General features: G+C 35.2%; 1 protein-coding gene across 2 annotated transcripts in view; it reads right to left on the bottom strand.

Moving 5' to 3' along the window:
- The window catches only part of DYNC2H1 (dynein cytoplasmic 2 heavy chain 1), a 146,190-nt gene extending 130,331 nt beyond the window's left edge, over nt 1–15,859 (bottom strand). For both annotated transcript variants that reach the window (XM_087966204.1, XM_087966205.1), the window contains exons 1-17: nt 15,251–15,859; nt 12,844–13,014; nt 12,316–12,451; nt 11,865–11,983; nt 9,893–10,037; nt 8,976–9,208; nt 7,756–7,890; nt 7,556–7,669; nt 6,626–6,737; nt 6,114–6,238; nt 4,951–5,126; nt 4,149–4,344; nt 3,247–3,342; nt 2,396–2,536; nt 2,201–2,299; nt 944–1,083; nt 556–784 (exon numbers count right to left, since the gene is read on the bottom strand). In XM_087966204.1, coding sequence (XP_087822330.1) covers nt 556–784; nt 944–1,083; nt 2,201–2,299; nt 2,396–2,536; nt 3,247–3,342; nt 4,149–4,344; nt 4,951–5,126; nt 6,114–6,238; nt 6,626–6,737; nt 7,556–7,669; nt 7,756–7,890; nt 8,976–9,208; nt 9,893–10,037; nt 11,865–11,983; nt 12,316–12,451; nt 12,844–13,014; nt 15,251–15,451 — 2,568 coding nt within the window. In that variant the 5' untranslated portion in view covers nt 15,452–15,859. The remainder of the gene's footprint in view (nt 1–555; nt 785–943; nt 1,084–2,200; nt 2,300–2,395; nt 2,537–3,246; nt 3,343–4,148; nt 4,345–4,950; nt 5,127–6,113; nt 6,239–6,625; nt 6,738–7,555; nt 7,670–7,755; nt 7,891–8,975; nt 9,209–9,892; nt 10,038–11,864; nt 11,984–12,315; nt 12,452–12,843; nt 13,015–15,250) is intronic.

Below are 15,859 nucleotides of genomic sequence, written 5' to 3'. Positions count from 1 at the left end.
TGGGGCCTTCTGGGCCTCAGGGAAGCCTCCTGAGGGGGGGCGTTTTTGCTCCCACTGAGGCCCAGGAAGGCAAAAAATGGAGCGTTTTGCCTTCCTGAGCATCAGGGAAGCCTCCTGGGTGAAGCAGTAAGACAGGAGAGGAATTCCGACAGAGCCGATCATAGGAACAGCTGATCTCGGGAGGGAGAAAAAAAGAAATACTTTAAGGAGTGACTGGGCAGGAAAGAATTCAGTCAGCGATGTTGTGCATGCACGATAAGGACTGAGTGGGAGGGGAGGAGTGGGCAGAGAGGGGCAGGGCCAGACAGGGGCATGATTTGCTGGTTCTCTGAATTGTGCAGAATCATAACAACCGGTTCTACAAAACCAGTCTGAACCGATAGAATCCCACCCCGATCACCAGGTTATAACATAGGAAATGACTGGCCTGTGCTGTATGGAGAGACTGACAGTGCTTGATATAAACAGACAAAGTGATTATACAAATCAATACCGAAAAACTTCAAAAACACATGCCCTAAAAAGTGTTTGAGCAAAAGGCAAGTGTTTACAAACCTTAAATTGATCTAAAACTTCTGCCAGTCTGCGGAACAAATCTTCTGCTTTACTAAACGTGGTCAGAAATCCACTTGCATTTCTTTCAGTCATGACAGAAAAGATGCACTCTTCATCGGTCTCACTTACTCCCTTAAATTGATTGGGGATAGAAATGAATCTCTTCATCTCTCTGTAATATCTTGCTCGTACTTCTTCAAAGGGGGGCTTGAATTGCAATCTTCCTTGTCTGAAAAATATTTTTAAAATGTTATTAAATAACATTTTATAACATTAATAACCATATCAAGAAGCCATACTTTGGAGTAATCTGGTTACAATTACTCCATTAAAAGATATAGACATACATGCATTTTTCAATGTGTTATCAACCTCACGAACATCTTACTTGTAAGTTAAATCAATGTTTATTTCTGGCAGATTTTCATTGAGTGCTTCCAAGCCCATCTGATACTGATGCTCCAAAGCTTTGTAGAGTTGGTGGTTCCAATGAAGTCTCCAAGCTTTCATGTCATTTGAAAGGAAACCCTATAATTTGATGGTATTTAGGTTCAAAATGTTGCAATTAATCATGGACAAATTTATAGAGAGACTATATAGGAACTTTTCTAAAGAAAACTGTATTTAGGCAATCAGAAAACTCTGTGTCTATGGAATAACTCAAAACATGGCAAACAACTAATTAAACAAAAATTCAGATCAATAATTTCCAACTAAATCAACTCTATTGAATTTCTTGGAGGAACAATATACAGTATTTGCATGCCTTAAGTAATAGTCAGGGTAGACTTTCCCCAATATTGAAATTCTTAGGGGTTATTGTAATAGTATATAGGAGTGACTGTGAAAAACAGGGGGAAGAGTCACAGTCAGAACAATGGTCAGATAAGAGGCTGCTTAGTCCGCAGCAAGATCTCAGAAGGAACCCTCCCTAGTTTGAGAGGCTGTAAAAGCAATGAGGGGGCAGACATATAATTTCAGACTTGCAAGATTCCCTTATTATAATCTACAATATTAGTTCATCCGGATGTGCTTCTTGTCTGGACTACCTGGCAAGACTGACATGCTTCATGAATACCATTCCTTGAAAACTTTGTTTAAATGTAGATGGAAGTAAGTTTCAATTTTCACAACAACAAATACTTTGTTTTGAATTACAATGACACTGCTTTGATGGATTTCCAGTAATTATTATATAGTATGCAGCTACATTTATTCTATTATAGAACAGTGCTAGATAGGAAAATACAGAAATGTATTTTAGGTGGTTAAAAGTCATTCCCAAAAAATCTCAACAAATTATATTATATGCTTCTATTTTATCATTCACTTTGCCAACTATTCTGTCATGAAAAATTAAAAGAAATAGCCTCAGTCACATCAGTGAGTTATACAGATAGTAGCATTTTCTGCTACGAACCTAGATAATTCCATGATTTTCCTAATATTTTAAGAATTTTCAGTTACTTGACAAACTGATAATTCTGTAATAAATATTTTGCCACAAATGTTTTGTAAGGTTAAACATACATACATACATACATACATACATACATAAATATGTATATTATACTGGTGTGTGTGTGTGTGTGTGTGTGTATTCCCATCCTATTTCACTTAAGATTTAAAAGCGATAAATTCATGCCTGTGATTCAAGGCTGGAGAATCCTCCTCGAAGTTCTTGTAAACCATCTTTCCAACGCTGCTGTTGACGAAGCAGATCAATGTTCATCAGGCCAACAACCTACAGTATCAAGAAGAATTACAAGCATGCTACACTTTTATTACTGAAATAAAAAGTAAAAAAAATAAGGAAATAAGTTGAGGTGATCAAACATACCTTTTCTACAAAACTCATATGCCATTTTCTTAACTTTCTATTTTCTGTGGCAAGCCGTTCTGCTGCACTTTGTAGTTTCTTGATATACACGTCTAGTTCTTTAGGATTGTCCCATGTTATTTGTCCTTCTGCTTTTGAGTGCTGCCAAAGAAATACTTCACGTAAGTAATGGAATTCTAATTATGTTCATAAAATGAAGAGTTCTTTCTGAGCATGTTTACAGAGCTTGAAATGAAGGAAAAGACTAGAAGTAAAGGGAAGAAACCAGATAAAGTATATATTCAATTGCAAATGAATTGTGATTTTCTTTTTTTATTTTCTTTTTTTGACAGTTTACAATGTATTTATTATACCACAGAAGTTTATAACATATACTATTTTTATACAGGTCAATCTGATTCAATATTGTTACATCCCTCAGGGAAATAAGGGTTATCACAATAAATATTCGAAAAAACCCTTTCCCCATTCCATCTCTGTTCCTGTATAGCCGCATCCGAATCAACTAAGGTGGTGCTTGATTCCAAAAAAACAAATAAGATTAAATAACAAGAGTTCAGCATTTTCATCTGATTTTACTCCTGTCTCTAGGCCAAAATAGAAGTCACCCATAGGCAAGCATTTTGGAGAAAAATAGGTCTGTATATTTCTCTTAAGCACAATTACTGCAAACACTGCTTCCCAACAATTTGTAATATCTGGCCTTCCCTCAAAATTCATTCAAAACATCAGCTCTCAAGAATCCAAAATCAAATCCCTTGCTCAATCAGGAAATACGTACAAACAGAAAACCTTCAAGCTTTTAGAAGACAGAAGAGTAATAAAAGTGAAAGGAATAAACATGCAATTACTTTAATTATCTGTTCAAATGCTAAAGCCGACTGCAGCATCATTGGCTTCTGACTGGGAATCATTTGCTGATCAATACTGTTATAAAAGTGTGCCACCTATTAAAAAGATATAAATCCACAAGGTTTAAATGCCATATTCATAGTTAAAATAATTCATTTTTTCCAATTATTTTTATTCATCACTTAGTTTTCCATTTTAATGTACAGTTTTAAATTTCAACTATAGAAAACTCTTCTAGATCTTACTGATTTTCAACTTCAATCACTTTTTGGGACTAGACTGGACTAAACATTTAAAAAGTATTTTTGTCCTCTATAAAGCCATATTAACTATCTCCTCTGTTGTTTGCTTTACAATAAATGTGGGAAAAATCATACTCTGAAAGTAATGATATACAGACATAGTGAAGGGTGGGGTTTTGTTTTTTGTTTTGCCATGTATGAAAACATTCTAAACTGTGAATTAAAACTTTGGCAAATGGAAAGAAATTTAAACAAATGCTCAACAATTGCAGGGTGTTTTACATTTCTTCTAATGCCTTGCTGCATGAATTAAACCAGTAAAGATACAATGAAGTTCAATGTTTTAGTGCAAATTTTACTGCAAATTCAACCTTACCCTTTCAATTTAATATCACAATCAGTTAGAATTCTACATGAATTTTACATTTTTGGAAATCAGGTAGAATTCACTCTTTAGCAGTGCTCACATATGTAATGAACTACATCAGTAGTAGACACTTATAATAAAACTACATTTTTAATCTACCTACCTATTTCTCTTTCTAGCTATTATATATATTATGTCTGTTACACAACCTCCCATCTCATGCAGTGACTCCCTTGAAATTATATCTAAGAATCAATCCATGAATTTCATAACATTTAATAAGTTATCATACCTGTTTGAGAATCACTGCTTGTTTGCAAAATTTTTCAGCAGTGTTTGAAGCCTGTTGTATTTTGGCAGGAATGAGAAACCCAAGTGCAGAAAGCTGACGTACTTCTCTAAGGAGAGTTACCAAGCGATCCGAATAATGTATTTTTAAGGCTCCATCAGAATGATTAAGTTCCATGACAGGACTATTGGCCTGTATACTAAAATAAAATTGCAATATTAGTCATTATATTAGAAAATATTATCTTTTTACCCTGTACAGTATTTACAGTCTTCTATGTTTTAGAGACTAGCTATTAATTTGCCTAAGTAGATTTTAAACAGGGTTATGCAAAACAGCAGATGTTGCAAACTGCCTTGAGTCTATGTGTCAACTATAAAACGTGCATACAAAATGTTTACAACATAGGAGTAACTGCCAGAATCCTGACAACATGGACTAGAAAGTATTAAATCAACTTAAAGAATAGAAATAGAAATATAGAAATAGAGTAGAGTAGATAGAGTAGAACAGAACAGAACAGAATTTCTCTTTTGGACTGCACCAGTCTGATTGTTTTATGTGCAACCCAGTAGTTTTGCAGAACTTAATTCTCTGAATCAGAAGCAGTTTGTGGTGTTCTTACATTAACCCATTTCACACTGAACTTGTTCAGAACCTCAAATCTTTCCAGTCCAAGGACTGGCTAGTGGAAACCTGCTGGACCATCCTTCTATGTGCTGGAGTTCTTCAAAACAGTTCCCCCCTGGACTTCTTTTATGTGCGCCTAAGATCGTTCTTACAAAGTCAAATATTTTATACTTACCAAAGACCAGACTTTGGGTTTGAGAGACCTGTGTGAATGTCCCTGGACCAGTCATCAAATTGTTCCTGTTCGTACATTTTTAACTGTTCTTGAAGGTCATCTGCAATTTGTCGGAAATTTTGAAATCCAGATAGGTCTGAGAGAAGGGCCTCTGCAATCTTAATGGCATCATCCACCTTAGATATTGAAATAATTGAAAGTTTAATTGCATTTGGCATGTTTTATGCTACTAAAGTATTCAAAGCAAAACACATAAAATATACAAGAGGTCTAAAATCTCAGCATTTTAAACTACAGAGAGTATACAACCACAGGATAGGTTGTTTAACGAAGTTCAAACAATTCAGTTGCAGCAGCAACTAAATAATATTGCATAATTGTAATCAATAGTAACCCAGTTGTCCATGCATAGCACTCAGACCAGGCTTTAGATATCAAACACAAAATTTTGTCTAATGTTAACCCATTCAGTTTTCCTGCACTCTATAATCATTAGATGCAGAGTGGTCCATAGGAATCTATGATAATCACCTCTATTATATTATACCAATATCTATATACCTATTTTCAAAGAGCAAATGTAATTTGGAAGGTATATCATGTAGTAATTATTGTAAACACCTTAAACCAAGCATGTCTGTTCTCAAAGTTGCACAATAGCTGTGAAGGCAATATGCAAGCTCATTCCTCCAAGCACACATTAAGCCTATTAGATTCATTTGATAGCAACTGAAGGTTTCCTGCTTCTAATTAGCAGCATCTTATTGGCAATAGTCTAGGAAACTGACATAGTTCCAGCAGAAATAGAATACAGGGTCTGCATAGGGCTTCAAGAAGGTCTAATAAAACAATATTAACTATAAGGCACAGAAACCTATTGAACAGCCTCACTTGGTCACAGAAACATCAGAAGAACACATATAGAAGCAGCTGGTGATGATGAAAAGGTTTCCACTGAATCAGATCTAGTCTTCCCATTTCACTCCATAACTTTTATAGCGTTTATTTAAAAATAATATTGAGGATCAGATGTAAATCAGCTTTAAGACAATCCTTGAAAGTAGTTTGAAAAGTTACCTCTATTTAACTGATGTATCAAAAATACAACACATTATTTATTATAGGTTAACATATAACATCAAATGATAGGTTTAAATCGATACCTTCAATTCTAGCTGGCGCACCCAGACAATATTATTCACAACTTCGGAGAGGTTTTTCCCCGCAAGTGGCCCTGATGCATCGCCTGGAGTTCCATGGCAACGTGTCTCAAAATCTGTCTGATAATCTGCATAACATCATTAAGGAGAACATTAGTGAATTGTGCAAATAACACTAAATACTGAAAATTGTTTCCCAGTATGTAACCTAAGTCCTGTAGTGTAAGTATTACAATTCTTTATTGGGCAAGATAATTTGTTTCAATAAAGAAAATGAGCATGATTTAAAAAACGGAATTTTAAGCAATAATTTGCACCATTTGTAATCAGACTCATCCGTATAAACTGAGTGTGACGACTCACCAAACTAAAACATATGACAAATCATAATAGTTTTATAGTAAATTACATACAAGATATATATTCTAAGTATCAAATAATTGCATATTTTCAAAAAAACAAGAGATGATGGAAGCACTCATATTTTTCATATTTACACGTATATATTTGTATACCTTTAACTGCACCTTGAAGTTTTGCCAGCAAAGTTTCTCTTTCTAAAAGCAATTCTTTGCTAATGCTTGGACGTCGTACTAATTCCTTGTATTTCTGAAAAGCCTGAAGCAGCTAAAAATATAAAACATATACAAATACATAAAATGAAACAGATTACTGTGGATTATGTTTATAAAATTAATCTACAAGTACTCCTTAATGACCTTAATCGCAACCAAAATTTCCATCATTAAGTGATCATTGTTCGAAAGATCACACAATTGTGCTGCTTAATGATAACAATTCCCAACACCAAAACTGATACAAAATAAGTAATAATTACAATCAGGGTTTGAAATAATGAAAATTAAAACATAGTAACAAAGAGTACACTTGTGCTTGTCTTATATTTTTGTTGATATTGCCCTGTATCTTGCCACAAAATTTTGTTCCAAAAAAACACAGCAAAACTAGAAGCTGGATAGATAGGCTTGAAAATAATGCCAGAATGTCTGCACATGACTCAAAGTTTTCATATTTGCTATATTCCTATCATTTATTACATTAAAAAGAACTATTCTGAACAGATGCATTGAAAATTGTAGTCCTGAATCTGAAATTCTTTCATGCCTAACAACAGTTGTCTGAGCTACATCAAGAGTTCTAAATTATTTTCTTTCTTTCCTTCTTTTTTCTTTTTTTTCTTTTCTTTTTCTTTCTCCCTCCCTCTCTGATGCTCTCCATTATCCACATGTCCAAAAATAAAGAGAAAAGTACTGAACAAAACTCCCAGTTTTGAATGAGATGTTTTAAGGCATAGTTCAACCTCTTTTCCAGCAGCAAATGAAACTCAAAACTATTTAATACAGAAGTTAGATGTACAAAATGTTTTTAATAAGCAAGTCTTTCAGCATCAGGTTTTATGGTCAATAGTAATTTTTAAAAAATACCTGTTGTGGACTATCCTGGATTTCTGAAATAAAGCTTTTCAACTTGATTGCTATTTTTTGTTCTGCTGGAGCAATAATTCTTTCATATTGACGTACCGCTGCTTTCCATAAAGGCTAGAAGAAGAGAACATATTTTTATTCTGGTGGACGGAGATAAACTTCTTCTAACTGAAGTTTAACTTATGTATAAAATATTTTACCTCAGTGTAGGGATTGTAATGCACAGGATTCAATCCAGCAAAAGGTTCAAATACTTGGGCTAGATGCAATGCTTGCTGCTCACCAGTTGGCAAAAAATATGTAAGTTTCTCATGAAGTGATCGAATACTTAATACCTAAAATGAAAGGAATATAATAACTTGACCCATAATTTTTCAGTTAACTATAACAAAAGCTAGAAATAAATAGCAAACTGTGCTAAAATTATACCTGAGTGCTTTTGACAAATAAAGCATAGAATAGAATATAGTATTAATTATGAATGGGATTTTAAATTTATGTATTACATCACATAATATTACTTCACTGAAAATAACCACATATATTAATATAACCATTGAGGATGGCGGGAACACTGGAGTTTAATGTATTTGAACTACATGTTAAAATATTGTAAAAACAGGTCTTCCAAATTCGTATCACATTAATAATTACGTTTCTACTAACTTCAGTAAGATTTCTGCTAAACAGGTTCCTGGGCATAATCTAGATATTCTCATTGCCAAAAATCTTCCCCTTAAATTACTTTGGATTATTTTTTCAGAGATACTATACAGTTATTGCAGACTTCTGATTTGTAAAAGATGAGATATTTTACTAGACATTTCCTAAAAGTTAGATCCTATCCAAAATTATTTCATTTATCTGAAAATACATGAAATACATTATACTGTGACAAACTACAAATACATTATACTGTGTCAAACTATTCACACATTTCATCTCATATTGTTCTTTTATCCATAATTTCAGAATTCATTCTATCAGAAATGGGCAACCTGTTTTTCTAAGTAACATGATGGTAGGATTGAAATAAATACCGTGGGTTTTTTCTCTGATATTTATTTTTCTTTCCTCATCATTCTGACACGCATACAAACTTTAAAAAAAATCTCAAACTGCACAGTGGGAAATACAATACACTGTATATTTTACTGAAAATCATGTATCAACGTCATGACCCCAGCTTGTTTTGAAAACATACAAGAAAATAAATCGAAAACCCTTATCATTTCATCTATTTTTTTTATAGCTATTATCAGAGACCCTTTAACTAAAGATCCAAGAACCTGAATTTTATAGCTATCTAAAAAGCAAGAACTACAGTCTCTTCCATTAGAAAACATCATATTCAAAAGTCTTCGGATAGTACTTTTCCCTAGACCTCACATCCCTAAAACAAACCAAAACAGTCAGATACCTCTTCAAGACGTTTGCCAAGTTTTCCTAGTGTTTCAGGGATATATTTATCTCCTCGCCATATATGTGGGGTATAACGCTGCCATAATTGTCCTGTAAGATGGTCACAAGCTGCAACCCACTGTTCACAAATAATGATGCCAGCCTTCAGATTTTCTTTTACAGTGTGAAACGAATCCTCCCATAGGTTTAAAGTACCTAACTTCTTCTGAACAAATCTTCCAAGAGAGCCAGCTAAAAACCATACAAACAAATAAAGAAAATTAACTATATTTTCAATTATTTTATTTTGTTTGGCAAAGCACAGTTTTCATGACTACATTTGTGTCATAACATGTCTTTTAATATATCCATTACACAGATGCAATCATTACACCCAACAACAGTACAAACAGGACTATTCTGTACTCAGATCAGGGAGAGAGATAGGCATTTAGTAGGAAGGCCACATGATTGCTATTAAATCCAGACACAAGACAAATCACAGTATGAACCAGCTTTTAGGCCATTTGGTGATAAGAAACTGACAGTCTATAAATCTTTAAAGAAAATCCATCACTGATTTGGACAAAACTCTTCGTCCTAAAAGAAAAGGTTTGTGATGTAAATAAAACCTTGGAATGTGGTATCATTTGCACCAAGAGAAATTAGATAGCATATTTGATGGCTCAAAATATAAAATGCCAAAAACCGATCCAGTGACCTTGATGCTCAAAAGAGATGCTTCAACTTGGCTGACAGAAATTGTTAAAATTGGATGGAAGTTAAACAATAATAAAAATTCAAATAACTTATCCCATATAACTTTCCCTCGCCAGGCAGTCATCACACTCAAGCACTATGAAAGCCATGAGGAAGTACATACAAAAAAGACAAGTTAGCCAATTGTTCAGGAGGGATTTTTGTCCAGAACTTTACCTATGACATCCAAAAGGTTCTTCATTCGCGACTGTGGAAAAGGCTCGTGATCGGATTGCCTCCAGACATCATCAACAATGTCCCGTGTGGTCTCCACTAAATCCACAACCTCAAATAAAGATAAGCTGTCCAAATTGTAATAATCCTAAAAGTGTGATACATAATTAAAAATATAAATACTAGCAAATATATATTAGGGCTGCAATGATTCAAAAACATTTCTATCAAAATGTTGTACGGTATACACTCTCTGTCTTCCATTTCTCTAAATATTCAGCATGACTTCCTTCATCCCTTAACAGTCCTTCCCAGTTCATTGTCATCTGCCTCAGTGTCTCAAACTATCTTGTGACAAACCTGCCCATTCACCTCACCTAATTACAATGAGTAAAAGAGCAGTTATTTCCTTGGCCCATTCCTGTCAGCTACAGTTGTTTCCTTGGCCCATTCAAATAAATACAAATAATCCCAAAATAAATAAGTATGCCGCCTGAAAAGTGTGTTATGACACTGGGAGGAAAAGAGCCTGTGCTCTGTGCCTTCTTTTGATAAAGAAGAACGGGACAGCAGAGGGTAAGGGATGAGGAGGAAATGTCTTAATTAAGGTAACAAAATAATGTTTGAGCACCCACATTTAAGCTCTGTCTGCCCATTTTCAATCTCTGCTATGGCATAAAAAGGTGAGACCTTTATGCCACAGTAGTCACACACATCTGATTTATGCTAATCCCAGAAGTACCCATTATTGTTAATCTAACTGGGAGTTAAGTATGACAAATGCCACCATTTTTATCAATATCCTAATAAGGACAAAAATGAAAAGTTCAGATAGAAAACCTCCTGATTTCTATGAAGAGTTAAAAACGTTATTTAAACATTTCTTCAAATGTCATTATAAATAATATGTAAAATGCTTAATTTCCTATAGAAATTCATGAAGATATGCTTTCAAGCAAATATTTCAATTTAATGAAAACCAATACTTGTACATGAAGGAAGCTTCATCTGTACACAACTCAGTTCTATTATAATTGATTGTATGAATCCATCACATATATAAAACTATAGACTGCTTTGTGATTTAGTGTGCATAAAAACAGAAGCAATGCAGCAGTATATAGTTTTGATATCATAATGTAGCCCACCCTGATACAAAAGCCCTTTAGATCTCTGCATATCAACTTCTATAATTCTCCAGGCACTAAGGCTGTGGTAAAAAATCCATGTATGTGGAAAGTTGGGGGAGATTTGTGAATTAAACATTCAGCTTTGTTGATATTTTTAATTATTATCTATTTGATCATTATTTATTTCATTTTTTATTTGGTAATTGCTTATTTAATATATTTTGTTTGAGCAATCTTTGGGGGCCCTAGAATGGCCCATATTCCATTTCTGCTCCACAAACTACACTGGCCACCCCACTGCTTCCAGGTGCAATTCAATATGGTGGCTATGATCTTTAAATCCCTTAATAGCATAAATCCATCCCCCTCGATGAACCTCTCATCCCACTAGAACAAGCCTGCTCAACTCATGCTGGCAGAGGGTCTACTATAGACTCCGTCAGTCGAAGAACTCCAATTATCAGGATCCAGAAGAAGAGCCTTCTCTTCCATAGTACCTGCTCTCCTAGGTGAGATTTGCCTCCACCCTCCTATCCTTCTGTAAGAGGTTGAAGACCTGGCCTGGGGACCCAGTGGAGGACTACCTCACTGGAAATGGGTACTAGATTGATAGCAACCCTCCCACTCACTCCCTGCTTCCCTACCTGACCATCTTTTATTCTCATATCACATTTCTTAATGTTTTCTTTTTCATTGTTTACTCTATTGTTCTATTACTTTGCTGATGTTATGTTTACACGTCTTTTCATTTCTCCATTTTTATTGTTTTAAGCCACCTAGAGTAGCCCCACAGTAAAATAGGTGGCAAATAAATTTAACTAATAAATAAAATAAATGTTACACACATATGCAATGGCTTCAAACAGCTCTTTAAAATGAGAAGCTCTGTCCTTGCTACAGGATTTACTTCCGTGTTGAGCACGTTCTGTCCAAAATTGAAATTCATCATTTGGGCAAAGTACAGCTGTAAAAAAAAAAAAATTCAGTTGGTTGCATAGCAATCAAGATCTTTAAAAGCCACAGCATATATTATTTTAGTAATTTTACTCCACATAAATGAGAATTAGCATCTATATTAAGCCAGAATCATTGCATTTCAAATAATTATGCCAAATTACAAAAACACTAGTATATCTATGATTCTGCGTATCAAAATTATAATGTTCTTATCTGAAATATTAAATAGAAAGTTTTATTATAAAATTTCTATGCCTATTCACTGAGCTATAATGAAAAAAATCTTCTCACTATATCTAGCTTAATTTTCATAGTTTATAGATATTAAGCATTATATACCTTGAACATCATCTTCCCGATATTTTGCTCCTGTATAAGCAGTATCTGTTTTCCTTAGAACAGAACCTAAGCCAGCTTCTAACTCCCGCAAAAGATTTTGCAATTTGGGATCAAAATCTTTACTCCATTTTTCATCCTAAAATAAAGATTTTAGATTATGTAACTTTTCTATCAAAACTGCATATCTTCATTATTATCGTAACATACAATTTTCTCTATTTAATTCTGCATATGTTATTATCTCATTCTTTGGTTGCTTTCTCAGTGCTGAAACATAGTTGACATGATTCTTAACAGTGAATTAAGTTACATTAATTATAAGGAATATAACTGTAACTGTACTAGGCTTGTACATAATTAACTGTTAGTGAATAATTTTGAATGGTAATAAAAGAGAGAGCTACTTTCTATCAATTAAAAGTGGCATCATGTCAAAGCAATGCAGTAAATTCTATTATAAAAGAACTATGAGAATACATGAGAACAGTCCTGTGATTTATTGAAAAAATCTGGATTCTGCATACTCACTTTCAGTAGTACAGGTGCAAATACCTGTCGCACTGCTTGATAAAGCATATTAACTGGAGAATCTAACATAGATGATACAAGAATATTGGTGTGAAGATTATCTTCTGTAATAACATCTGGTCGCAGCTTGAAGAATACCAGCATTTTGTCTTCCGAATTGCTAGCTTCAACCTGCATAAGTGTGAAACACAGAAATTAATGGGAAATAGTAAACAGAAAATTAATTCTGCAATGTGACAATATTTGGAAATTATTAAAGGTATAGGCAAAGTTTACAAATATTAAACTTTCCTAACTCAGAGAGGAAAAACAAAAAAAAAATCAGCTACATTTTAATGTAACATTGCAATATCATATACAAAGAAAAGCAAATAAGGAAAACAGGATTTACTTTAAAAATGCTACAGTAGAACATGACTTTTTATCTAAACCAAAAAGAAAACAGAAATATGTATTTCGGTAAGATAAATGGCACAATATATAGAGAAAATTGATACCTTAAGAATACAGTTATAAAGCTGCCTTACAAACTTCAGGCTTACAAACTGTTCTAAATGAAGACATGGCTGGTTCTAGCTTACCAATCTGCATGAATCCAACCTCTGTGGTTTATTCAAGAGTACACTGTATAAACCAGCTTATTGAATCAGAGCATCAGTCTATCTAGAACAGGGGTGTCAACTCAATTTCATTGAGGGCCTATCAGGGTTGTGTTTGACCTCAGGGGGCTGGAGTGGGCGTGGCCAGGATGGGTGTGGCCAGCATGATGTCACTTGTGTCAGGGGCCGCCTGTGGTGGCATGAGCGTTCTGCCAGTGAAAACAGGCTCCCGAGCTCCGTTTTCAACTGTGATGGACTCCTGCAACACTCTGCCAGAGAAAACGGAGCTCAGGAGGGCCACACGCAGCCCTTGCGAGCTCCATTATCACTGGCAGAGGCACTGCGGGCTAGCCTTTTGCTGTTTCCAGGGCAGCTCCGCAGGCCAGATCTAAGCACCCCACAGGCTGAATCCAGCCTCCGGGCCTTGAGTTTGACACTCCTGATCTAGATCATTACAAACACTACCTGGAAGCAACTATTCAGGATTAGGGACTGCAATTTTTCCCATCTTACAATACAGTATTTCAGTCATATCTTAGATTATCTGCATCAAAAGTGTGACTCATATTACAGACTAACAAATGTCACTATGATGCACTCATTTATATTAATATGATATTTTGATGCAGGTATACATATATATGATATAAAACCTAAGGGCACAGCATTAAACTACAAAGAAAGTAATACAGGCAGTCCTCAATTTACAACAGTTCATTTAGTGACCAAAGTTACAACAGCACTGAAAATGAAAATGATTTATGACTGTTTTTCACACAACCATTGTCGCATTCTATGCGTAGTCACAAAATTCAGACACTTGCAGCGCGAATGTGTTTATGATAATTGCAGTGTCCCAGGGTCCAGTGATTACCTTTCCATCCTTCTGACAAGCAAAGTCAATGATGAAGCCAGATTCACTTAACAACCATGTTACTAACTTTATTGCAGTGATTCACTTAACAACTGCAACAAGAAAGGTAGTAAAATGGGGCAAAACTCATTTAACAAATTATCACTTAACAGACATTTCGACCTCAATTGCGGTCAAAGTCAAGGAATATCTGTACTTCCTCCATACTCATGGGTGGGTGTGTACATACATGCATGCATACATACATGTTACACACTCCTTCCTCCATTTCCATATTTGTTTGTCTTTAACCGTTTAGTCTTGGCTGACTCTTGGTGACTTTATAGGCAAGTGCTCTCCATGCTACGCTGTCAAGCATAACTTCTTTCAATGGTTGGGTGTTCAACTTTGTATCAGATTTGATGTTATCAGGCCAGTGTGTTTTTTGCCTACCCCTTTTTCTTCTTCTACTAACGAATTTGCACGTGTGACATAGCCAAAGTAAACCAGACTTTATTATTTTAGTTTCTAGTGATGTGTCTGGATTTATACAATTTAACACCTCTATTACTTACTCTAGCTGTCCATGGTACATATGCAGTAATTTACACCAGCACCACAGTTCAAAGGTGTCAGTTATTCTTCGATCAGCCATTCTTAGTGTCCAACTTCCACACCCATAAGGGAAGACTATTGCTCTAAATAGCCTGCTTTTTGTATTTATATCAATATATCTGCTAAAAGATATACATGATATAGATATACAGATATAGATGATAGAGAGATGATGGAGAGCCTATAAATTATACAGATATATAGATGTAATGTTTGTGTGTGTGTCTGTGTGTATGTATACATGTATACACATACATATATCACACACACACACACACTAATAAATAAAAGGTGAAATGAATATCTGATAATAATATAATTAAAAAGGACGCCACAGTACCTTATTTGAGACCGCAATCTGGTCTTCCGAGTGCTGCACACAGAGAAGAAATTCGTTGCCATCATCCAAAAAGTTGGCCAGTTCGGGACTGGCAGAGAGGGGTGCCAGGCTCCCAAACGACGACAACCCAAAGAAGTTGCCAGCAGTGGCCGAAATGAAAATCTTCCTCTTGTCGCCATCGCCGTCCCCATCGAGAGGCATGACAGTCCCGACTCTGGAGCTCCGCCTAGCCTAGTACTGGAAACGCTGCGGAGCTGAGCGCTGCTTTTTAACCAAGGCGTCCGCCCTTCTCCTCCGTCCCAGAAAACACAGAAGAATTTAAGAACATTTGTTTTAGAGAAGAAAGTGAAGAGAAAACGGAATGGCCAAGATCAAGAGGAGGACCCGAGATGAAGGGATAACGCGAACAAAACGGAAAGACGCTCGCTTCCCATTAAAAAAAAAAAAAACTTTTATATAAGGGTCTCCTTTGTTTGAAGAGCTGCTATTCTATACCGGCGGGAACAGTACCCCCGGCCGCCGAGAAAGGTAAGGAAGAAACGCCTGTTTTGATTTCTCAGAGATAGCCGGCGGGCAGCGTTGCTAGGCCCGGTTACTAGGGCAACCAAA

This window comes from Notechis scutatus, chromosome 5 (genome assembly GCF_049901735.1).
Source record: "Notechis scutatus isolate UNSWTSFEM ecotype Mainland chromosome 5, rNotScu1.2, whole genome shotgun sequence".
NCBI lineage: Eukaryota > Metazoa > Chordata > Lepidosauria > Squamata > Elapidae > Notechis > Notechis scutatus.
Note: the sequence above shows the minus strand (reverse complement) of the source record. Positions and strands in the feature narration are given on the sequence as shown.